Genomic DNA, 27,238 nt, shown 5'->3' on the forward strand with positions numbered 1-27,238 from the left:
GAAATTGTTCGCATGTACTTGTGCCCAAGGTTATATTATTGAAATCCAGCACAACTCAATCTGCTTACCTTTATCAATAGAACCCTATTTATAATATATCATTTATCGATCAGGTTCTTTGATGAGCTATCGATTCAGCATTGACTACAGACCTGATAGCAGTATATTCAAAGCCAACTAAACTGAATCCTTAAGTTTCGCTACCATTAATTTCTACCAAAAATATGTTAGATCTCAATAGTAAAGTATCTACTTGAATCATTGATCATCGCACGTAACGATATTGTGCCTCATCAACGGTCGCGAAGTGTGTTGCAGTTGAACCAGTTGTGGAGGAGCCACCAATGACACGTTACCTTCAAACAAGGAAATAAGCCATAGTTTCGGGGAGGGGGAGGCATCCCCGATTATAATCTAAAATGTGCTTCATGTTATACGAGATATACCATAATACATTTGCTCTCTGTCTGTGTAGACTTTTTCATAACGTAGGGGATCGGGATCCCTTCACGGAGAAAAAAAACTCGTGCGTGGGACCCGAAGTTTAGGTCATATGGATCTCTGAAGTTTTCAGATTGAGCATCTGAACACTTTAGATCCAGCTGCCGAGGTTCGGATCACACATCTGAAACTTCAGTTCTTACATCTGAAGTACTTCAGTTGTGAGAACCGAAGTACTTCAGATGTAAGAACTGAAGTTTCAGATGTGTGATCCGAACCTCGGCAGCTAGACCTAAAGTGTTCAGATGCTCAATCTGAAAGCTTCAGAGATCCATATGACCTAAACTTCGGGTCTCACGCACGAGTTTTTTTTCTCCGTGTTGTATTGCCGTGCTAAGGAAAAACGCCGTATGAACCTTCAGACGTTGCCAAATTTCCTCAAATAAAAATTGAAATTACTGAGAAAATTGTGAATATTTGTTTCAAACATTTTCACACAATGTTTTACGCAATTTAATCGCATTGAAATGACTGACAGTTTCAAGGGAAAATATGCATAAATTTTGTCAAAAATACATGTTTTATGGAAGGAATTTGGCAACTCTCAAATGCTCATACGGCGTTCATTCCTCAGAACGGCAGTATATTACGTCCCTAACTTTGAAAGCTTATGTTGAGCTTGAGTTTATTTCAGAGAATACCCGTGTTACCGTGTTCAATTCTATGTAGGACAAAATACTTACATTGTAAATCTCTGTGGCGTGGAAAAGCTGTACTGGTTGGTACAAAAAAACCAATTTTATTGTTGCATAGCTGGAGAGCAAACTCGCAACTTTTTTTTTTCACTCTCCCGTTTACCGATATCTATTTTTCTTCGTGGTGTAAGAAATGAGGAATTGTTAACCACTAACTACCGCAACCACATGCAGAAAGAAGTATTCATCAAATGAACGCGGTTTGGTTGAGTACGAAGCGATACCCTCTGGAAGGATGATTTGCAACGTAGAGAGTTGACTGAGTCTCTTTCGTTCTTCGATAACCCTGCATAGACGAGAGGTCCCGCAAAACGGGTAATGTATGCAGAGCTCGGTGAATCCTCAATGAAATGCACCCACTTACGAACTCATATTCCCAAGGAAACGTGAGAGGCTCGATCTGCGCTTGCGAAACACCCGCAAAATGGGAATAAAAACCGAGTTCCAATCGACAGACATGAAAAAAGGCGAAATCGTCCCGATGCAGTCGATATTCTGTCATTATCTTCCAGTGTTGGCACTCCCATGGCTAAAAAATACATTTAAAAAAATATTGGAAAATTGTTGGGTTAGAGACAAAATTGAAATAAATACAAATGCAGTATATGTACGTACGTATTCTACCATTTGAATCTTTAATCAAGAAAATAATATTTTCCTAGGAAAAATTTAAAAATAAAATCCAAAAATGTTTGAGTAATGCATTTAGTATTGAAGGAATAATGAAAAGCCATTCATGTAAAAAATTGTAAATTATGAGAAGGGCTGAATTTTTCTTGATTTACCTTTTGTTAAATTCAAAAGGACTTTTTAGGTATTACCAATTGGAAACTTGAGGTCTCATCACAAGGTGGCAACCTACTCAAGTATACAGTTCGATGCAGTTCGACTTGACTAATGGGGCGGTTGTGCGTGTCGAAGAATCATATAATGATAAATACAGCTCATAGATTATTGCGACTAAAATGGTAAGATCTGTCCACATGCGGGGCTTCTGTTTTCAATATTTACAGTGATAATGACCTTCAAAACATTTACTTGATATCATTTCACCGCGGGAGTGCATCCTATAATTTTTCCCACCTTGGATTTCTCAATGATGCACATAATTTTGCCACACATTACTCATAAAACGGAGGTGAAAAGACGCTGAGTGAACCACGGCAATCGACGATGTCAGACACAATTTTTATTTTTTCGAAACGCCTTATCCACAGAACAATGGACGTTAAAAATACAAATGTGTAGGACCTCATTAGCACTTGCTGACTTCTTCAATATTAAACTATCAACACACGATTGTAGAACCATCATGTTAATAATAGAACCTATACAAAAAAAGACCAACTCGTAATTGCGGCGGCCAAGCGAAAAGGAGGCTAAAGAGGTAAAGAAGGTAAAGAGGTCGAATGCTCAACTGCGGTAAGGAAAAACGCAGTATAATCAAAATAACCATGCTCGGGAAATCTATTTACAGTACAATTTTCTCCAGGTTTTACGCAAAATGACATTTTTTTCTTCTTTTTTTTTGGAAGATTGACGCGGATGGGAGAGGGCTAAACTCAATTTAATAGATAAGGAGGGCTCAACGTAAAGGGATAAAATTTGGCCGAGTCATTCATAGCGTTAGTAAAAAGTATTTGAACGCGTGGATATGAACTCCTGCGCACGAGATAAGGACGCAGGATATGCTAAAAGCAACGGAAATAGACTTCTGGAGAAAGTCAGCTGAAATTGTCGATAGAGATTTGGCCCGTAATCATAGAATTCCCCTTGAAGAAGAAGCACAAAGAAAATTCAGTGAAATTCTCGGACAGCTTCGTTGAACAATTTCTCTATTGAAATGTAAAATGGCGGCGGAAATTTTGAAATGTCGTGTGGCGCTTGTGATACTTTGGCCGGAGGGTGACGATTTGATGGGCTCAATAATGTTTTTTATGTACGTATAGATAGTATGAACTTATGGACCACGGACTTGCTTTCTTCGGGAGCGATTTTTTTTTTAAAGAAAAAAGAATATAAAAAAACACATACTTTTGTCACTCTGTCGATTGTAAATCGACTCATTGATTATGCACGTAAATTGACATAGTTACACATAACCGGATTTATGTATGTTTGTTTTCTATCCAAATTTTGGTTTAGAAATTTGTCGTCTTCTTAGCATATAATGACGTCGTAAACGACAATCGAAAACACAGGAAAAAGCGGAAACAAGGCTAAAATACAAAATATAAAGGCAGGACGTTTCGGTACCTTACGGCACCATTATCAACTGCAAAGAATTAAAAATAAAAAAGAAATTAAAATAAAAACATTTACAATTTTTCTTTTTTCTTTTTCATTATTTGCAGTTGATAATGGTGCCGTAAGGTACCGAAACGTCCTGCCTTTATATTTTGTATTTTAGCCTTGTTTCCGTTTTTTCCTGTGTTTCCGATCGTCGTTTCCGTTTCGGGCTGCTTTTACATACTCTTTGTTTTCCACTGACGTCATAAAGTATTCCATCAACAACGTTCGGCCCGGAAGGCGACGAAATGCATTTTGAGCCCTTTTGACCCTCCCTTTCTGAGCGTCGTCAACGGAGGGTGTTGCGCCCCCTCTCCTCGGTTCTGGACCAGTCGCCCTCGGCCCCCCAGGGCGGGAAGGGGGGAGGGGGGTCGGGGACCCGCGGCGGCGCAGAAGCTGGACCGCGAACGGTTAGTGCTTTCCAACCGCGAGGTGTCTCAGGTCTTGCCGCGTGGATCCGATTCCGACTTCGCCCCGTGTCCCGCGCGTCACCGTCGACCGGTGAAAAAGAGCGATCTCGAGTGGTGGTGAGTGCGATGCGCATTGCGGATACGGTTTGTGCCCTTTGACCTCCGTCACGTCGGCTCGGAATATGGCTGTGCCAGGGTGAGTGGCGTCCTCGCAAAATTCACAAATTTGATGAACCTCTCTTAGGCCTTGTCTCCACGGGATGTTTTCATGGGATTTGTCCCAAGTTCGAATCGCGGGAATGAAACTTCTGGGATTTTTCCCAGTTACCGTCTCCACGGGACGGGGCTCATACAGTCCTGTGACTAGTTTGCGCGGGAAGATAAAGTAGTTAAATTCGAGTATTTAACCGGGATTAAAATAATAATTGCACTCAATTGACAATTAGACTCATTATTTTAACTAAACAAACATTAACAATGCAGTAATGAATAAAATATCGCACGATTCGTTTTCACTTCTTCTTCTTCTCTCAGTGGGTCCTAGGGGTACAAGTACCATACTTGGTACCGGGAAAAATATTGATTAACTCAATATTTTTCCCAACTTCGTAAGTGGGATTTTTCCCTGGGACAAATCTCGAGAAACGGCTCGTGGAGACAAGGCCTTAGGGGTAAACAATGATAACAGTTAAATCAGTGAGAACGAAAACACACCAACTCGATTGCTTGAAAATGCTCAATTGTCATTGAAGATGGGCAATTTTTATGAAAGTCATTGAAAAATTAGCATATCTGCTCTTACTTGGACTTATAAAGTGTCCTTAAGTACATGTTTTTCGACGCTAAACATATTTTTCTCAGATTAACTTCTCCACCCCCAGTGCGATTTTGTGTGTGTCTTTATCACTTTAATTTTTTCGAGTTGGTGTGTAATCGTTCTCGCCGATTCAATTGAGGGACTTGGAGGACAAGGCGCCGAAGTGCAGTTTTCGAAAAAATTGAGTTCTTAATGATATCAAGTAAAATTAGTCTTAACGCATTTTATGTGAAAAATTCGATCTCAAAGTCCAATTTTTAAGCATCAAAAAGTCAGTTTGAACTTTCATTCCGCTATGAGGATCTAGGTAATTTCGAAACTTCAAATACGTTCTTCTCAAAACAGCAAAAACTGCACTTATGCGTCTTGTCCTCCAAGCCCCTCAATTACACAGCGAGGAACAAGGCTAAATTTCATATAAATACCACCAAAACGTTTCGGCTGAGAATTTAGCCTTCCTCAGTTCAATAAAAACCGTAAGAAGTTGTAAAAATCTAAACTAAAATTCTGAGTTCTTTTGTTTAACATCTAAAATTGTAAAAATCTATGTTTTGTGTTGACTGTGTTATCAAAATTTTTTTTATAACAACATTTTTCTCGCTTTGAAAGGTACAGCCAAGTACTACGTCATTAGATTTTTACAATTTTTTACTGGTTTCATCCAACTGAGGAAGGCTGAGTTTTCAGCAAGAAAGCTTTGGTGGTATTTTTGTGAAAAGCCTTGCTACCTGCTGTGTAATTCTTTATTATTGTATATCTTGTCACGGGCTACAGAACATCAAACATATCTCATGATAGGGGTAAAATCGAAGCAACGAAAGACGTCGTTTTCTGTCGAAAGTTCGTTCAAAACACCTATAATAGCACAATGGCGCTTTACATAAATTTTTGAAATATCTCTGAAACCAATAAAATGTTTCGAAGACGTATCCTTAAAACAAGCAATACACGAAATCGTCTGAAACAATACTGTTTAACGTATTAGAAGATGAGGTATTATGGCACATAGACGCGTTTCTAAAATGTTTTGGTCGTTCCTTGATAATTATTTTAAAATTATTTGTACCTCGTTGAAAGTGATTAAAATACACCGAAAGTCTTAAAAACATTTTTTAAAAATTTTAAAACATTCTCAAAAGGTTTTAAAATTTATTTTTGAAATGTTCTTAAGAACTATTACATTTTATTTTCATATTTCATACAGTTGTTAAAATTGGGGGCAATGGCGATTGGGCGTCGCAGAGCGCGAGGCGGCGCTATAAAAACGACTTTATGTATGTGTTAAAAATGGGTTTTTAGAAAACATTTTAGAAATTATTTTATTTTTTGTCCTTTACACCATAATTAGAAGACTATTTTTACCAAAAAAATAAAATAAATAATAGATAGAGATATCCAAAACTAGGATTATCCAAATTGTTTTCAAAAATTTTTATAAAATATGTTTTAACATATTCTTAAAAAATTGTTCCTTGCGGATTAAAATGAATTATTTTTAAACCAAAATGTTATGCGGTGTGCTACTGGGATGTTGAAATTATCCGAATTCAACGTATGAATAAGAAATTAATGCTTATGAGTACCTTTCAATAAGGAAAATCAAACTTCTTGCTATTAAAAATAAAAATAAATTAAAAATTAAACTTTGCATAAATAAAACGAATGTAGTATACATATAGTGAATTGATAAAGTAAGTCCGTTTAAGTTTCCTTTTTCTCTAAGGTACCGTACTTCCAAAATTGTCAAAAATATTTTAAAAAAATAAATAAATAATAATAATAATACGAATAAATTAATCAAAAAAGCAGCACCTTAAAATAATTATTCCTCTACATACACTAAATTTAATTTTTTTTTCCAATTTAACTCCCAAAAGTACTTTTATATCGTTGGAAGCTTTTTAATGTATGAGATACTGAAATCTGAGTTGTCATTTGTCTTGACTGTCAGGAGTCCAGGGGATGGTAGGGCCCCTTAGAACATCGGTGCGTAATTCATTGCTTATATTTCATGGCGCTACAAAATTAGAGCGAAATTCTAGCACTCCTAAAATAATATTTCTCGGAATTTCTGCAAACTCTGGCTATTTCCACAATTTCTTATAACCAGGGGGTAGATCGCCTCTTAGCACATTGGTAGAAAATTATTTGTCCATATTTAATGGCATTTCAAAATTAGTGTAAAATTCTAGCTCCCTCGGAATCTTGTTTCTCTCATTTCCCGTCTTGTATGCCTGACACCCGGCAATGCATTTTGGTGAAAGGGTGGCTCACCCCTTGCGGCACAGGCAGAAAATCAATTGTTCATATTTCATGGTGGTACAAAATCATTACAAAATTCTGGTACCTTCAGGATATTTTTCTCCCCATTTTGGACTGTCATGCCTATTTTTGCCCATCTCATTTATCCCGTGGGTGGCTGAGGGTCACCCTTCACGACACCGGTACAAAATTCTTTATTCTAATTCAAGGCTGTACAAAATGAGTGCAAAATTCTAGCAAATTCAGAATCTTGTTCCTCCCGTTATCTGTCTACTATGCCTATTAATCTCATTTTTTAAGTCCTAGGATTGGTTAACCCTTAGAACTTCGGAATAAAATTCGATGTATATATTCGATACAATATCATACCATGTTTGGAATATAAGTTTTCTCTGATTGGTTAAAGTTGCCTTTTACCACTCCATTTTCGGAGGATATGGTCATGGTTTTGAAACGTCGATGTGATATTCGAATCATGTAGCTTTTCTTGGGACGGATTTGTTGTGAAAGTATCATAAGAGTTGTATACAACAGAAACGGAAGTATATTTTTGGAAGGCCCGTGGTCCTCCTTCCTATCCCAACCCTCCTTCATTCCCTCGCCCATTCACTTTTGAATAAAAAGATCACGGACTGGAAAAGGGAAGAGAGAGTTTATATCGATCTTTTTACGGATCAGGTCCGAGGAGTCGATATTTAATTATAATCGATAAAATCAAAATGGGACCATAATGTTATGTTAGTATTTCGGCGAAGTGTCATGCAACGAGCTTCACGGCGCCTCGATGCAACTATTACTGTTCTTTAGATGCCCATGTTGCATACGGAAAAATTGAAGGGGCTTTGTATTTTTTACCCTTTTTAACACATGCATATGCATGCGACGTGTTATTATGAGCCCCTGGCTCAAGGTTCACTTGCAATTATGCTTTCATTGATTAGGTACACGTTAATTTATATCTCATTTAAGGTATTTTTATATGATGACACGAAGAGAGCTTGAAGAAAAAAAGGCCTGCAGGTCTTATGAGGAATGAGAAGAGGAACGATTTTTGACAGTTCGGTAAACAAATCGGATTTTAAGATTTTCACGAAGAAATCTCCCGTTCTGGAAGAAGTCTAAAGTTCTGAAGAATATTATTACTTAGGGGCTTCAAGGATAGTACCGACGAAACAAGTTGAAAAATGAGTCCTGAACTGAATGAGAGAAGGTGGTAAAATAGTGATGGGTGGATAATATTTTGCAGAGTGAGCAAGGATGCGCAGAATTTTGCAGGGGACATTAGAACCCAAAATGTTTGACTCTAATTGAAATGTTTGAGGTTTTTAGCCTTGCTTCTCCCGCAAAATAGTGTGGGGCCAGCACTATTTTACCGCCTTGAAAATACCTTAGGGTCGCCACGTATCTGCACTGGACAGAAAACACATTGGAAAACACATTTGGACAAGTCCAGACTCTTGAAAACATTGACAAGAAAAAATACTCTCGATTCAATCGGATTTTTGCTTGAATCAAAACGAAATCTTGGAGGCTTGGTTCTTGATTTAAGCAAAAATCCGATTGAATCAAGAGTATTTTTTCTTATCGATGTTTTGAAGAGTCTGGACTCTAGATCCAATGTGTTTTTTTTTTTTTTTTCCAGTGTGGGTACGGTTACAATAAGTTTTTAGCTGAATCCGTGATCCCCCTCCCCCCAGTTCAGATATCCACAAAAATTTCAAGGATTAATTTCATCTTTTTTTACAAATAAATAAATAAATAATTGCAGTCGCTGCACATTTTTGGCATTGAGGTTGATACTTTGCACTGTTTGGTCTTCTCTGTTTTCAATAAATTTAAAAAAAAAAAAAAAAAAAAAAAAAAAAAAAAAAAAAAAAAATGGCTGTAATTTTTGACAAAGGAAAACAATCCTAGCTCATAGCCCAGATTTCGGTTGTATTCAGGCAGGGCTGTTGGGATCGTATATTGGGCACTAGGCCGTGAGTTATGTCAAGTCACGCGGTAGGACAGGTGGTGGGACTGGTGGGTGGGTGGGTGCGCTCGTAGCGGTTCCCGTCCATTTCGCCAATCCTCACACTGAGAGATGCTGCGGCTGGGCCTGGGCCCCGCGCGCCGCGTGGAATTCGCGCGTGGGCACCGCGCCGCACAGTGGATCGAGTCAATTAGAGACGTCGAACATGAAATTTCTGGCAAAAACTGCGAATTTTGATGTTTATCTCGTCACATTTTAAAGTTCAAGGGGTGCTACTATAAGCAAATTTTACGAGGAAACCATTGAAACCACTTTGAGAACCTCAAAATTTTGTATAAACGGAGTTGTAAGCGTTAGAAAATTTCGAAATTTTGTCCGACCTCTCCTATCAACTCGATCCCATGTGCGCCGAGCCGCACCGCAGACGCCTCCTAACCTATTGTTACACTCGCGCCGCGCCGCTCAGCAAGAACCACCTAAAAGCGCTGTGAACTTTGTAGAGATACGCTGTTCTTGGTTTGAGACCTAGTTACCGCTGTCAGAGCGAGCCTCCGGATCCCGCGGGAGATCATGCTCTCTGAGAGTGAACTGCGAGAGCACTTGCATCTCAAACGAAACTCGTTAGAGCACTTCTGTCGTTTCCCACACGAAATGGACGTGTTTATGCTAAAAGCACTTATGTAGCACGCAAGTCCCACGCACATAGTTCCTTTCAGCATAAAAACGTCCAAATAATGAAATCACATTTCGACGGTGTGAGTCGGCAATCGCATAACTTGGTTTGCGACGTCATGCGTCACAGACTTCCTGTCATACTTTATTTTTCAAACGGAGAACAACTCAACGGCAATTCTATAAGACTACGCGATTTTTCTTCTCAGTGCGAAGAAAATTCTGCATAAACTTCGAGGAATGATGTCAATTTGTTCGGTTTCAAAAAATAACATAGAGGCAGAGATTTTCAGACACCGCAAACGAGATGCTGTCATTTTTGTTTGTTTAAGAATGACATGCAGTCAACACAAAATGTTTCGAAGACAATATTTGTCAGAACGAGACCATTTTTTACAGTTATATAAACGTAGTTCTTCACAGAGCAATAAAATATCGCATACATACGATGCACTGTGTGATAACTCTGTAATAACTCTAGCATTGCGTTTGGTGCAATGCGAGAAGTATTCATGCAGTTGTATAGGCGCTCATATGCGTCCGATGTCGACCGCACTGTTTGGCGCAATGCGTGAAGTATTCATGCAGTCTTGCAGGCGCTGACGCGTTGACGCTTGACGCTGACCGCACCGTGTTTGGTGCGATTATTCGAATTCGCGTTAGTTTATGCACGGCATCGAACAATGGGGCTTAAAAGGCCCATGTTGTGTTTCGACGCCGTATGAGCATTTCAACGTTACCTCGTTTCTCCCGATTATTTTTTTTTTTTTTTTTTTTTCCTGAGAACAGTTAAGAAAGTTCTCTAAGTTCGCTTTTTTAAATTGAATGGACTATTAAACAAAGTGGATATTTAATAACTATGATACATGATTCTTCACCAGAATTTCACGTAGAACACGATTCGCGCAAAGATAACTACTGAAATCAACTTCTGGCGAAGATATTATCCAGAATTATTCATCATTAAAATTGTTACAACCCGTCGTTTGCAAAACACGTATTTGACTTAGTTTTTATATAAATTTACTCAGTTTCAAGGAAGAATGATAATTTATGTTCATTCTTGGCAATCTTGGTTTGATATTGGAATCTGTAGTTTAGCAGAGGTATCTTTCTGGTGTTTTTCGTGCTAAAAGGTTGGCTGCCTTTTGGGCCCTAAAGCTCCCTATTTTGACAGCCCAGTACTCCGTACCATCCCCATATAGGCAATTTAGATCGAACTACGATTTTTTTTTTTTTTTTTTTTTTTTTTAAATCGGAAAAACATGAAAGAAAGTATGTATCCTCAATATTTTCAACGAATATCTAAAAAACAAAGAGACGTAGAAAAATCGTCTAACGGAACTCTTTGAGTGAAACGAACATTGATTTAGTAGCGAAACACTTAGATAAATGTTATTTTAATACCCATTAATTTTTTTTTTTTATATTTAAAGAGTTGATAAGACACAAGAAACATCGACCAAATCCGAATACGCACGCCGCAGTTGGTGGTTTTTTTTTTCTTTCGCAGCGTTGAAGTCTCCAAATGAATCATCGGAGCATTCGAGCATTGTCTCGTTATCAATAATAATTATAAGTTTGTTCCTGTATCTATTTATGTAATGGTTTGACCTGCATAACGAACAGTATGGTCTATTGATTCTCTAAATAAGGTCTCGACAGGAACTCCCGTTGAAACAGCAAGAATCTCATTTCAAATTGCATCCCTACGAATTCAAGAGAAACTATGTAGCTTTAACTATATTTTCGGTTAATTCAATGAGGATTCCCGATGTAGCATTTTTGACTATAACAAGAATAGGAACTAATTTCTGGTCGCACGAGCGGTTTAGGGTGATGAGCCTGCACTTACTGTCACTTGAATAAGTCACTAATATTGATAATGCGCTTAAGGACTGGTAGTGCGACTTTAATTCGAGTGCAGCTTACATTTTACATTCCCATAAATCAGGCTGGTTGCTAGTGTACCGCGAGGAGGAGGGGGGGGAGCTTCTGGCGGAGCTGCGTTGGTGTGAAAGCTCACGCATGAAAGCGCCCAGCTCAAGACTAACTTGTGGTTAGCGTCCACATTTACCGTGGTAAAGCTTGTAAAGCATTCGCCAGTTTTTCTTCATAATGAGCGACCACCCCCTCATCCTCCACGTCTTAAACCTGGACGGACATTTACATTGTTAAAAATATTAATATTCTACTCCCGTGATGAGGATGAGATTGAGTCGAATATGACTCTACTCCCGAGTCAACTTTGATCATATATTTCACTTTATTTGCGTCCAATTATAAATGGATCTAGTCGACTCTAAAATGGACGCATTTAAATCAAAAATAATTATACCCATTGTGACATGGCCATTTATAGAGTAAATCGGGAAGAGATACAAGCTTAAACATCATTCACAGGATCTAATTTGAACATTTTTTAGTGATTTTCGCAATTTGAAACGAGGAACTTTATTCCTTGGGGGATTTTTTAGATAACTAAAGTCTTGCAAAGAAGTCAAGAGGCACGCGGGGAATAAAACGCTTATGAAATGAGAAAGATGAATGGTTTTTCGCCAGAAATAGTTGAATGACAATGTGCTGTTAACCATGTAAATTATAGATGCCTGTCCTAACGTACTAAGGATGAACGCCGCATGAGCATTCTAGACGTTGCCAAACTCCCTGTAATAAAATATGAACTTTCAGAGGAACTTGTAAAAATTTGCCTCCAAATTTTTCAGAACATTTCATTCGCAATGTAATTCGAAAGATCTTAAAACGTCACAAAAAAATACTCATAGCTTTTCTCAGGAACAAAAAATGTATCGACGTGCAACTTGACAACGTTCGAATGTTCTTACGGCGTTTTTCCTCGGCATGGTAATACTGCTCCTTAAACGTCGTGAGCCGTTTCACGCGGGTGGACGGCTGACTGCTCGTGATTGTAAATCAAACTTTCAAAAGCTCACATTCTGACGGGGTCGCAAATGGTGTCATATTATAGGGCGCTGTAGAAGAACCGGGCCGAAGCTGCCATACTGCTCTTAATATTTGCTCTGAAAATCCTAGGAATGCACTCAAAATTTGAAATTCGTATTGCGGACCAGCAGAGGCGGATCCAGAAATTTTGCAACACCGGATTTCTTCTATTTAAACCTGTGCTAAATAATCGATTTTTGTCGGAGCACCTGGCCCTTCCAGGAATCGATACATTTCGGTAGGTTTAAATGGAGAAAAAACAATGTTGCCAATTCGCTGGATCCGCCAATGCGGACCAGTAGACAAAGTACGAAATTAACATTCAGATGCATGTTTCTCAGCTAGAATTTTACGGAGAACAAACCTCACGTAACGAAAATGACTAAAATAAACTCCTAACTAAGATATTAATGTTTTTACGTTACACTGGTTACGAGACATTGGAATCGCCCGGTCACAACAAAAAAATAGTCTACGTGAGTCAAATCGCGCACTGCAACGGTCTTGGCAGGCTTCTTAATCGGCTTCTCTGGTCCAATGTCATGTTTAATCGAGGGAAAGAAGTATAAAACTTGGTGCATGGAACCTGACGTCCAGGTGATCTCTGAAGTCTTCGGAATGTGCATCCAAAAACTTGAGGTCCAGCTGCCGAGGTTCGGATCACACACCTGAAGTACTTTGGTCTTTCGGTTGAAACTGATTATGACCCGAACTACGGCAGCTACGATGAACCTCGGAGATTCATATGGACTGTATTTTGCAATTTAGAACTATAAATTCTGGCGCGGTTTAAAAACAACATATGTACCATTAGTTTTCCTATGCACATACGTGTTTTTTCAGATGAGCCAGAATTTATAGTTCCAAATTGCAAAATGCAGTCCATATGACCTCGCAGGTCCCATGCACGGAGTGTTCTTCTTCATGTGCAACCGGTGAGGGTGCAATCTCTCTACCGGTTTGTGACATCCATGAAACCTAAAAACGGGAGCCAACCAAAAATGGGTTCCGCATTAAGCCGCTCAAGCAGACTGCATTGTTGAAATTGATAGACACAGCCATAGACAAAGAGGACATAGGGAGTATAAAGCGATCCTATTGGTTTAAATGGTTGGTTCTTATGAATTAAGGAGAAAAATGATGGACTAACTAAAGGGTCTCTCGTAGATTGACGTTAGTTAGTCCAATACCTTCCATCTTCATCCATTTCAACCACCCACTTCCACCAATATAAGATCCCTCCATATCTCTTTTGTCTTTTTTGTCTACAGCTTTATCTGTCAGTTTCAAGAATCAGCCAATAGTTGTAAAGTATAAAGGGACTCTAAATGTTATTTTACTTCCTTCTTTATCCATTTCAACCACCCGCTATCACCAATAGGATCTTCCATATCCCTCGTGTCTTCTTTGTCCATAGCTTTGTCTATCAATTTCAACAATCAGCACCGCAGGTATAAAGTAAAAAGGGACTCTAGATGTTATTTTCGGTAGCTCTGGGAGGGGCTTCAGGAACTGTGAATGAGGAGCCCGTCGGAAAAGTATCGTCGGAATGCGTTACGCAAGCGAGAGTTAAATTAGCAACGTAGTGGACGACGGCCGGCAACTATCGTCCCGAGAAAACTACCGGGTACCGCGGCCCCCGCCCCCCGCAATTCCGACCGCAAATTAAGAAGCTCGATTCAGTTGCCAAGTGGGCACGATTCACGTGGATCACCGGCCGTGCTCACGGCGTAATTTTCGGAGAAGTGGCAACGCGGCCCGTGGAAAGAAATGTCCTGCTGCGTGTCACTCGGCTCGACGCCACACATAAGCCGTAATCGACGGATCGTATTTCCCATCTGGCACTTTCCTCCGTCACTTTCCGATCACCGCGCAAATCACCGGAAGTGAGCCCAGGGATGTCGTGTCCATTTTTCCGGGGGGAGATCGAAATGCACCGCCTTCTTCTAGTTGTACCATATTGTTTGCTCTGTGTTTCGTTTTCAATTTATTTTTCTTTAATTTGTCTTTCCTTTTTTTCTTTCATTTTCTAATTACTTTTTCTTTTTCTCTCATTTTTTCTTCCCTTTTTCTTTTTCTTTCATTTTTTCTTTCATTTTTTATTTCCTTTTTCTTTTTCTTTCATTTTTTCTTTTCATTTTCTTGATTGTTCTTTGTTCTTTTCTTGGCATTTTCCTTCATTTTAATCTATTTATCTTTCTTTCCTCTCTATATTTGTTTTTTCCTTCTCCCTCTGTTTATTTCTCTGAATTTCTCTGTATAAGCTTTTCTCTCTCCCTCTGAATTTTTCCTTATTGTTTTTTATCAATTTTTTCCTCTTTTCCCTCGATTTTTTAAAATTTTGTTCATTTATATGCATATTTCCTTTTTGAAGGCAGAAAGGTCTAGTTCTTGACAATAAATAAGCGATTTATAAAAGAAAGGATTTCGGGAAAATTGACCTGAAAATACGCGGTAAAGATCCACGTAGGCTATGATTCAGGTCCCTCAAATGATTGCTTATACAATTCAGGATTCTAGCTCTTTTCGGAGAGGTAGATTATTTAAAATATTTTCAACTGGATAAAAAAGTTTAAAATAAGCACAAAAATTTTGCACAAAAATTGAATAGTTTTTTCTTGTGATCGAAAAAAGTTATTTCATAATTCACAACTATGATAAGGAAATCTGCGTCGTAACAGCAGAAAGTTTCAAAATTATTACGCCCGGTGGCGTGGCCAACTTCGCGTTGCCATCAGCGGGTCGAGTCGGCGATTTTCCTGTTCGGGGATCGCCAATCGTACGGTCCGGCGACGGATGACGGTGACATTTTCCCGCCGGGTTTGCCTGTCCTCTTCCGTTAGGACTCGCTTTAATCAAATTGTCGCACTCGCATCTCGAAGAGGTCCTATCGCATCGTGTCGCGTCGTGACGTAGACACCCGTGTACAAAATGCATTTCCCAGTCGGAAGCAAATGAGATGAAATACCCCCTGCCGTGCCAAGGAAGAATGCTGTGTGGGCCTTCTGGCGGTACCAAATTTCCCTCATTAAAAAATTAAAGCGCTGGGGAACTAATGAATTTTTGTCTCCTAATTTTTCGGGTAGTTTTACTCGTACGATCTAAATCGTTCAAGAAGTTCAATGGTAAATTTTCATAAATTTTCTCAATCATAAGTGTTTTATTTGGAAAATTTTGCCAAGTTTGAATCTTTATACAATGGTTTTTTTCTAAGCATGGCAGTCTTGCCCCCGGACGCATGATGCATTTTAGTCTCGGCTCAATATACGCTTGTCACGAGACCCCTCGCGCCACCATGCCTGCAATTCAGTCTTTGATGGTTGCAAATGACACAGACTCAATAAAACTGAGAAAAATTCAGAATATTTCTTGAACCAAGTGTGTAAATACTCGGAAATTTGGTAGAAAAAGGCTGCTTGTGCGTAAACCTACTTAAATTGAAGGAGCTCCTTTCAGCTCTTGCATGGGTTTCGATAAATCGATTGATCTGCCTTTTAAAACCATGAAAAGGTTCGATTATTAAGGTGCTTGCAACGAAAACCTTAATAATCGATTCTTCAGCGCAGCTTCGAATGGGAGAATTTCGACAGCCGATGTTTCAAGCTTCGGAACTCCATCACTGCATAGTTTTCGAGAAGTGATGAAAAATTGGCTTTTTCCTTGCTGCAATTTGAACCTTTTCCACTCTATCATACGATTCGGCAGCTGAGATTATTGCAAGATGGACAAATGGCGCATACGATTCACCGTCCTCCTGAACTGCTCTTCAACAGGCGATTTCTTTCATGCATCAGTTGATAGCTCTGCCGTCGTGGTTTACTGGATTGAGTTTTCGCTGTCACTTTAACTCAAATCTGAGCAGTATTCCGCTGCTTCATAAGTTCGGGTCATAATGTTTCTCTGAGTCGTTTCCAGAAACATTAAGGGAGTTTCCCCCGAGAATATTCTAAACGATGAAACCCTTTGCGAGCTTGCCTTTAAAAAGTTCAAAGCCTCGAAGGAATTTCAAACGCGCTTGAATGGCCGAGAAATGATAGAATCTATGTATTGGGGCAACCCAATCGCTATCTCCTCTCATTTTCACTAATTTTTGCCAAAATGAAACGTTTCTCAACGTGGAATTGTTGCTTGTTTATTACAGACAACATGAATGAGATTCGATCCTTTGATTCTGAAGATATACTATCGAATTTCTTACGAGAAGTACAAAGACATTTGACGGAAGCCGTGAAACCCCGTTCTCGCTTCTGATTAGTGCCGGATGACATCATTCAGTTTGGCAAGAACCGGGATGTTTTAATATGCGGAAAAATTGTGCTTTTCGAACTGCGTGTACCGCGAGTTACATTTTCGCAAATTTAATGTGAACATAGAGTTCTAGGCGTCATTTTCCTTCAGGGGTTCAGCCGTTCGCAAGTCAAAATTTGTTCATGGTTTAGTGACCCTTTGATGATCACGAAGAAGCCAAGATGGAATACGTATAAGTCTCTTGAGCAAACACCGAAGTCGTATGCGGGAAGAGAGGTGATTAGATGAACGCAACGCCCTCGGGCCAGTTGGCGTCAGCAACGAGCATCCACGGGTCAAAGGCTGCGAAGCGGTCAAGAGGCGTAGCCTTTCGTCGTAATGAAATATATACCAACTTCTCGGCATGATTCCGGTATCCGAAGGTGTGTTACCGTGCCATCAAAACACGGAAAAGACATCCACCTTTGAAGATTATTTCATATGCGAGATTAAAAGTCGCCTTTGAAATCGCTATTATACAACCATGCGACAACCCTAGTTTCACCAGTTACCGTTCAAAGTCTAGGATTAAGTTGAAGTCTAATAAGGAGACACGTGAGTATTAAAATTAAAACTTAACAGAATAAAAAAAAAAAAAAAATTGTTATATTCTCACAAAAGGATTGTTTGTATTTTACTTTTTAAATTTTTGTATTTCTCCTTTCAAAAAAAAAGTAAAATATAAATAGAGCATCGTCGCCGTGGACTCAGATTCATATGTTTCTCACCTCACCTCTCCGATGTGTATAATTTTGAAAACAAGTCAGAACTACTCCTTGAAACACTCCTTAGAGTAATAAACTACAAAGTTTTAAGCCCCAATTAGGGTAGAGGTGAAGATACCGTCTACACTTTCTCGACAAAAATCTGCTACTGTTTTTTTTTTTTTTTTTTTTTTTTTTTTTTTTTTTTTTTTTAAATTTTTTTAAATTTTTTAGACCATAGAGAGCGTTCTAAATTTTATGCACATTTCATACTTGAGAGATAACAGCGACTTTAAATAGCAGGAGTCCAGAAGGAAACATAACTGAAAAGGTACACTGCCTTAATGTATGATACAGTATTTCTTTACCTGATAAAAGTGACCTTCTTATCCCTAAAAACGTGTGCATAAGCTAAAATTTTGAACACCTTTTACTCAACCTAAACTAATATAACTAAAAATTACAAAACTTAAGTAAACTGTCCAAAAACTTGTTGCTACTCCATATATACAATCAGGGAGTGATCAGTGCGGTTGCATCCATCGTTTTTCGCAAAAATGGATAAAATAGTGAAAAAATCAATTTTAGTTGGACCAATCAATTCTGTATTCTTAGGTGGATGAGGTCAAGCAAATAGTCTCCTATTTGAGGTGTTTGAAAATAGTATCCACCATTGTAATTTTTTGGAGGAAAACCAACTAACATCCCCACTCAAAAATTATTGCACTTTGTGTTTCCCATTTGATGGTAGTTTCCACAAACTTTCAAGCGAGAATGTTGGTTGGTTGGGACCCCCAAAAAATTAAAATAGAAGATGAGGTTTTGAAACACCGGAGTGTAAATGTGCCCGTTTATCCTTTGAATTTATCCATAAATATATGATAATACCATACTACGTAGAAGAGTTCAATTTTGGAGAAGACTCAATTCTAAGAACTTAGCCATTTTTCCTCCTTCCAGCAGTGCGGTTGTCTTAACGGTCAAGCTAATATAAATGCGCATCTGCGATTTGGCAGCGATGCTGATGGCGCCGAATAATTGCGCACGCCCGCTCCGCGGCGCCGGCGCCGCAGCCCGCGATTCGGACTCCAACAACTTCATTATCGGGTAATTCATACTCGTTGTTTATGCGCTCGCCTACTACAAAGCGCAAGAACATCACTACGAGAAATTCAGTTTTTAATTATCCCACCACAGTGGTGCCGAATATCCAGCCATCCCGGTCCTTGGTTTCCGTACCGCAATGCAACTATTCATACTCGATGGATGTCCGTGTTGCATAAGCAGTAGGGCGAAGGCGCTTCGTTTTTCTCCGTTGTCACATCGGTATGCGAAAATCCGAAGCGACGTTCACCCTAACGCCTGGACGCAACTATTTGTACTCAATAGATGCCCGTTTTGCAGACACGGTGAATCGAAGGCGTTGGATTTTTCTTTACTATCTTGGCAATATTCGAAAATCCGACACGACGTTCATTCAGACGCCTGAACGCAACTATTTGTGCTCAACAGATTTATGTGTTGCAGATACAGTAAATTATTGGAGCCGCTCCGATTTTTTTTTTTTTTTTTTTTTGTCATATAGCAATATTTGAAGATCTCAGATTGTCCGCTCTCTTTTTATGTTTTAAAATAATATTACCGGACGTTTATGGCACAACATTTCCTAGGCATGTCTGTCAAAAAAGTGAATTGTGAAGGAGGATTTACAACGTCGCAAATCAAGATACATGATTTAATAATAGTTTTATCATGAATAAATAACAGCATATCCACGTTGAAAAAGATCATTGGTTACTTTCACCAAATAAAAAATCGCACAAAACGAGGAACTTTTTTGTTTATAAAGGCTTTCAAAATACAGAGGGTGTTGTTTTTAATTCCTAAAATCGGTGCTCAAGCAATGTTGGAAATGCTTTGTTTTATAATAAAACAACAATATGAAACAAAACATGATTACTTAAAATTTGCATAACGGGGTTTTAATGTAAAACCAACCTGAACTTAAGAGAATAAAAAATTGGCGACATGGCAACCTAGAGTTGCAAATTTGCTCATCGTGGGGAGGAGGAGGGGAATGGTTGACACAGGTTTCTTTTTCGGCGCCCACAAATCAACCGAAACAGAAAAGGGGCCAAGCAGATCGTTTTACCAACGATAATGCGATTTGATTCGCTTTAATTGAGGCTATGTTGGTTAGTCCCCATGGATCCTAGCCTCAGAGTTAAAGATTTCAGTAGATTATCATTAATTCGTAAGTACATGCTGGTATTGTGGTCCGTCCGGTTTAATTAGCCACCTCAAGAAAACCAATGTTTCACACTAAACCGGTGTTCAAACTCAATTAATTTAATCTCTATCGTTAGATTTATCGACTATTTCTAAACTAAACAGAAATCGCAACACCCGCAAGTGCTCTTGCTACTGATTGTGATGATACTTAGTATCATCACACTGAAAGTAATAATTAAATAAATGATTGGGGCAACTAGGTTTTGCCTGAAATCGTATACTATCGAACGGGATGGACAACAGTATTGCAAAATCGTTTTCAGATTCGATGGAAGGATATGGGTGGTTTAAGTGTGACCAGAGGCATTTTAATTTTACCAGACGTTGCCTAGCTCTTCCATCGTTTTAAATTTTGCTCGTAGTGAACCGAGCAGCATGCTGACTTAAAACTTTGCACGTGCGTTTTTTTTTTAACTTGGAGAGAGTCACAGAAAGTCTCAAGACGAGATGTTTGTTTGCTTTTTGTCTCGGTGCAAAACTGAAGAGATTACGAGGGAATTATAACCAACGTGAAAAGCAGTTGGGCTGATTCTGAATAAATCCATGTGATGTGTGTCCAGTAATGTTCAAAAAGATTCTTTATTCATTTTTCCTTTTAAATATTCAGGGAGTAAAGATAGAAATTCCATTCCTTCGATGGTATATTAATGGTTTGTACGCTCTCTTCTTTATTCTTTATGTAAACATGCTTTTCAGTTTTCTTCTTTCTTTAAACTTTGCCAGCTCACAACCTATTGTGATTATATGTGTTCACTATGTATTAAAGAGTTCTTATCAGGTAACACTGATCCGGTTGAACATTTTTACCTCTTATATTGAGCTCTTGTTAAAAAACAAGGCAGGTTGACTCATATGCAAAATACGTTAAATTTTTCCCGTAATTGTGACCATTAACAGCTACATTTGGTGCAAATTGAAACATTTTTCAAGCTAAAAGAAGCTCCATAATTTCACAAAGGGAAATTTCAGGCGGTATAATTTATTTTCTTTATACATTGCAGCCGTGAGGTTGCCATATGAGTCTACAGTTTTCGAGGGTGGAAGAAAATATAAATATTTTATAATTTTTATTATTTCCCCTAAAAAAGTTACATTTTATATTAAATATTTAAGAGACACTATTTTTGATTGGAGCTAATATCTACAATTATTGCAGTTTTTTGGCTGCGGAACCAATGTTTTCGCGGACAGCCGTAATGTGAGCGCATCAACCTAACGGTAATTTGTGTTGATTACAATTTTCTCTCATATTCCATTTTTAAGAGAGAACTAAACTCCTCGACTTTTTTAATCTCCTCGTAAATTTACCTACGATAATAAAGTCTGAAAGATAATTTCAAGTGTCAACGTTGCTTAAATTTTTGTTTAAAAATAGAAAATTACAGAGAGGAACAGCCACCGTCTGATATGATTGAGTTGATCCGGTTAAATTCATCCATTTGATGGAATGAAAAAATGACAAAACCTGTATGAAAATTTTACTGAGAATTCCGGAAGATAAGCTGCTAAATCCGACAACACGCAGCTTGCAGATGCATTGTGCGTATGGGCTCATTCATAATTCCGAAGCAGCACGCGCGGATGGCATTAGAATTCATTCATAATTTAGCCCGGGTAGTGGCGCGGGGGAGGAGGGGGGAACGCAGGCGCAGGAATTCATGCATAATTTAGAAATTCACTGCGTGCAAATTCGCTCGCGAACCAATCGCGCGCAAACGATCGACGCCTTACTGCAGCAGCTCGGTGAGCATGAAGAAAGAGATCTCATTCGCCCAACGTTGCCGATGTAGAAAGTAAAGGACTTTTTTTAGTCGAAATTGCTCCAAGTAAACTAACTATGATGAAAGATGGAAATAATATAATAATTTGTGGTTTTATATGACCTTCTTGAAGACGGGCGCGTATATTTGATGCTCATTTGTTTAATGATACGACGTTTGCTTATTTATTTATTGCTATTCCTTTACGCTGCAGTCTATCATTTTAGTACCGGCAACTATGGGATCGCTTTTACGAAACTTTGATCGGAGGAGCAGTAGGTCGATGACCAAAGTGCGAAACCACGTATCTCCATTGCGGTGTCTCAAAATATCAGCTTCTGCTTTATTTTTCAGAGAGTAACAAGCCAACTTTATTGCTCGAAATGTGTACAGAGTATGAGACAAGACAGAGAAGAAAAATCAAGGAATAGTTCAAATAATTATGTTGACTAGTCTTCTAAAGATAAAATAAAGTATGACGGAAAGTCTGCAACATCACCAAATTAAGATACGTGGTTTCGAACTTTGGCCATCGAAGTGGAAGTGCAATGCTTTCAGCGATTCGCCTCACCTCGGTGCACCAAAATCAACACCCACTCAGTTCCTGCTGACAAAGGCCATTTGATTAGAGTGCTGGAAGAGAATGACGAAGAAAACGAGAAGGTAAGACAGAGAGAGAGAGGGGGGAGAGAGAGAGAGAGAAAACGCAGTTTTATTTTGATTCGTTCGGATTGTTTCGCACTGAGAATAGATTTTGCATAAAGTGTGAGCTCGATAAATTGATCAGTAAGGTTAAAAATAGTACCTAAAGTAAACCTATATAATGGTTTACTTTTCTACGCTGTCGTTTAAGTCTCCATGCTTCCCTGTGTGTTTTCCGACTTTAAGATGCTGGAAATCAACATTGTTTTCACCATGGCTATCTTCACCAATTGGACTGGACGCCTAGGCAGTTGTGACATCATAAATTGGTTTACTTTTCTAACGCCGCGTTTGAGTCTCCAAGCTTTTGTGTGATGTGCTCATAGTGGTTTCCGTGCGATTTTATTCTAAAAATTATCTCCATTCATTTGTATCCTTTGCAAGCGACGGACTCATTGAAAATGTGAATAAATTATGCCTGTAAATCTCCATCAATATCGAGTTTATGATAGTTAAAATATAGGAGGGATAACCGGTTGTATATCTCGTATGATTGATAGGCGATCCGTGCATGAAGAAAATGGCACAAAGGAAGGCACAAGAGGGAATGGACGACTATATATTTTTCTGGTAAAGCAAACTAAGACCTCAACACGGAGTAGAATGACAATAATTAAGTGATTAGCCACGAAACGACGGAAAGGAGAGAGAGGGCGAGAATTCGCCAATAACTAAGACAAGTACATCGGAATGTCGTTCATTGCAATGAATCGATAAATCTGCCATTTAAACCTACGGAAAAGGATCGATTGTCAGAGTATACCCTTAAAATCGATTCTTTACCGCAGCCTCAAATGGAAAAATATCGATTTTCGATGATTCACGCTCAGACACTGGACGACCAATAAAACTGTCACCGGGGACAAATGCACATTCTACCTGTCCGGCCGGGCGAATTTATGCCCGATACACTAGCGGCCGTAAATAATAAACACTGCCGCACCGTGAAAAAGGATAATTATAAGCCTCATGTGTACGTCGAAGGCATCTGTTGATACATTTATATCTGGGGCGCGCGCCACTGGTGTTAAAAATTAAAACAACGCTCCGACGTGACGTGAAAGTTGCCACTGACGAGGGCTTAAATTACGGACGACGACCTTGAGCGGAAAGCGAAAACTGAGGCGGGCAAAAGAGGGCCGATTCAAGGCACGTCTGAATATTTACGTCGCCCCCTGGCGATCCGCCGCCGTAGATATTTCATTTTTCAGACTTACGGGCCAAGCCTGTGACTGTCCTTGCCCTCAGTAGCGGATTCAGAGACAGGCTGAGGATGGAGCATTTGGGACCACCCCCGCCGAATGGGGGCCCCACTCCCTTCCCCGGGGCGGTCAGAACCCATGAAATAGAGTAATATAAAAATTAAATTTGGGAAAATATGTAACACTATGTAGATAAATTTACACTATGGCAGCCCGAGAACATAGAATAAAAATAGACAGGAAAAGGTGAGGACGAGGTTAAAAAAGCACACAATAATTATTAAAAATCACGGGACGTTTCGACCGGTCTCCCGGTCATTATCAACTGTCAATTAAAAAAAAATTAAAAAATCTAAAAAACAAAAGTCAAAAACAATGTTACCGGTCCCTGGTTATGGTGGCTAGAAGACTATTGTAAACAGTATGTAACATGTAACATTATATACCCAAAATATAGATAGCATATAATCTTTATATGAAGACTGTAGCGCATCAGTAAGGACCAAGGAGGTTTTCAAAAAAGTGAAAAATCGATGGAATGGCGTCAAGAATGTTGCCTTTAAAAAGGAACGGAGTGAAACTAAAATTTCATTTTCAGTGGTTTAGAATAAAATTTCCTGGAACACGAGAGCACCCAAGATCCCAGATAATTTTAACGGCAAAAATCATCACACATTTGCTTATTATCATATTTTGCCGTGCTAAGGAAACACGAGGTATGAACGTCATCAGGCATTGCCAATTTTTTTTTAGTAAATCACGAATTTTCGGGAAAATTTGTAAACATTTTTCTTCCAATCTTTCAGATAATTTTGTTTGCAATTTCACCTGACGCCTCTGAAAAATTAAAGGAAAAATATTCAGTAAGTTGGAATTTTTTAGCCAACGTGCGTTAAAAATCAGCATAAAGCTGAAAATCTCAATACAGAGGGAAAAAGTTTATACGAGCACAATATTCCCTCAAACAGATACGCAATCAGTTCGTGGGAAAATATTTATCGCTTTCTCAAAAATAGACATTTTATCGATGGGAATTCGGCAACTCTCGAATGTTCATACGGCGTTGTTCCTTAAGACAGTATTGACTAGCTGTGTTGAGACTACCTTCCTCTATCGGACGGGATTGTCTAATACCGAAGAGAAAGGTGCCATTCTGGGATTCCTCGACTTTGTCTTGACTAGAAGCAGACCAGGCATGTGTTGTGGAACACGGCAGTAAGTGCCTCTCAACGTAAGACGCAGTCACCGCGTTTCAAACTGGCTTTAAGGCTCACACCACAATTCACTTACTGCTGTCTTCCGTAGTTCGGCGGCCGTATTGTTGATCTGATTAAACAGTTGTCAAGGTTATCATTCAGATCGATGGCTTTTAATTTTTGTACGCCCCGTGCTCTCGGCGCCGACTTCTTCGCGAAGAGAAGGGTCCTCTGGTGAGATATTCAAAGTTGAGAGCTATCGATAATAAATATACGAACTCGTTTGAACAGTAAGTCGTTTATTTGTTTAGATAGTTACTTAGTGAGTCAGTTATTTACGGCGATCAGAAAATAGACTTTTTACATCGATTTCCTTAAAGTGCTCCTTTTTTAAGAGGCCTCATGTGATTGAAATTGTGATTAAGGAGATTTATTCTCCTTAATCACATTACTATTAATTACTATTAATTAGTACTATAAAATGGACAATTTTTGGCAATCTTGAGAAAAATTCAGGGAGAAAACTCTTAGAGTGGATCCCTCGGAGGGCTTACAACGATTTGCTGTTGCAAAAAGTACAAAATACGAAAGAAAAAATTCTATAATTTTGAAAAAATCTGCAAAACTTGCGATATATTATTTTAGGTTTTTTTTTTCTTTTTGTAGTACCAAGTCTTTGTGATTCCTTGGGAAGATCAATTTCCAAAGTTACGAGTATATTGCTGAATTTAACTCGAGTTTTGCAAAAATCGTCTTTTTTATGATACTATTTTGAAGATCTCCTTAAATACTCCTTAATCACAACGTTAATCATATGGGGCCTCCTGAGGGAAGGAGCTGTTTCAAGAATGAATATGAATGAGATTCTAGATGACCGTCTTTTACTGTAGGCTAGTAAGTCACTGCTAACTTTCACTAAGTCTCCTGATTTAATGGGCTGTTCTTAAAGTGCGTCATGCTGGAATCCAGAATATTGAACGCCCCTTCCCTCCTCGTTATGCACCTGTCAATCTGAGAAATTGCGTCAGGTTTTGTAAGACGCCCCCCATTTTTTCGCATAAAAAACTGACATTTTTCGTCAATTATTACCAAAACTATCGAAACATTTTTAGCACACATTTTTGAGGAATTAATGCAGTGTAAGCGACTCCGTAACCTTTTTGCCTAATCGCCGTGTTTATGTAGAGTGTCGCTCGATTCAAACGCTGAGGGGATTACATGTATGAGAATTGAAGCTGAGGAACTGAATGCTGCCATGGACAACCGTTTAAAATAAATAATTATAGATTAATTAGGCCAAGCACATCAGAGAGCCCCAGCTAGATTCATGAATCACGTCAAATGTCACGGAATCCAAGTTTGAATACCTTGAAATTTTATAACTCCTCTTCGCTCGTAATTCTTCCTTAAACCTGCCTAGAATTTTGTAAAGTATTTATTCTGACCTTTTATTTTGGCAATTTGTATAGAGATCTACACACCGTAGCCACGGGCATCTTCTTATGAGTCCACGTTTGCTGTGGCAAAGTAAAGCAACTATAAAACGGTTTTTTTTTCACCACCAAACATCAGTTTTAGTTATCACATAGTGTTTATATTAATTTTCCCCCATATTTCCCAAGTACCATGTCATACTATTTCTCTATTTCTTATGACAAAGTATCATGTGGAAAAATCATAGCCAGGTCCAGACACTTTGAGGTGAGGAGAAAGAGGGGCTCGGGAGGGGGGCATCTCCCAGAGCAGTTTTGAGAATTTAAATAATCTAATATACAGCTCAGTGGCGTGGCGTGAGTTGCGATGTATCGAATGTAATGCCATTTAAACCTACGGTAAATAATCGATTATTAGAGTGTTCGCTGCGAACACCCTGTACATCAATCCTTTTCCATAGGTTTAAATAGCATAACAATCGATATATCGCAATTCACGCCACGCCACTGATACAGCTCGACGCTCGAGTCAATTTGTCATGAATAATTATCAAATATAAGCGTCCTTAGTCCGTCTTCTTTCCTCCGTCCCTCCCTTCTTTCCTTTCTTCCTTCCTCCTTTCTTTCTTTCTTTATTTATTTAATTCTTCCTTTTTTCTTCCCTTTTTCTTCCTCTTTTTTCGGGGAAACCTACGACCTCTACGAACCCCCCCCCCCCCTTTGATCCGCCTATGGGGAAAATGAAGTCACAAAGAGAGTCTCGTGATCTCATTCGATGGACTCTAAATCTTCTTTGTCCATCAATATCCGGGTTGGTCCATTTTACGCCTATCTATGTGTAGAATGATTGCTGAGTGAAATCTTGTTTAACTTTATTTTTTCAAAAGTGGTCTTGGTACTCACTCAATCTCTCGTCTTAGAACAATGTAAATTGCGGTAAAAAGGAATCTCATTAAAGCTTGTGTATACACTTTTTGCTAATCCAAGATTATTGATCCTAATTTTTTTCTAATGTATGTAGCTAACTCCGTGCGCAGAGATAGAGAAATCTTAAAGTATCCCAGTTGTCCGATAAAATCA

At 38.8% G+C, this 27,238-nt stretch overlaps 1 protein-coding gene across 1 annotated transcript in view; it reads left to right on the top strand.

Moving 5' to 3' along the window:
• Positions 1 to 3,836: 3,836 nt before the first annotated feature.
• Positions 3,837 to 27,238, top strand: part of LOC109038926 (peroxidase) — an 89,299-nt gene continuing 65,897 nt past the window's right edge. The window contains exon 1 of the mRNA XM_019054198.2: positions 3,837 to 4,091. Within this exon, the coding sequence (XP_018909743.2) occupies positions 4,078 to 4,091 (14 nt within the window). The 5' untranslated portion in view covers positions 3,837 to 4,077. The remainder of the gene's footprint in view (positions 4,092 to 27,238) is intronic.

This window comes from Bemisia tabaci, chromosome 1 (assembly GCF_918797505.1).
Source record: "Bemisia tabaci chromosome 1, PGI_BMITA_v3".
Lineage (NCBI taxonomy): Eukaryota > Metazoa > Arthropoda > Insecta > Hemiptera > Aleyrodidae > Bemisia > Bemisia tabaci.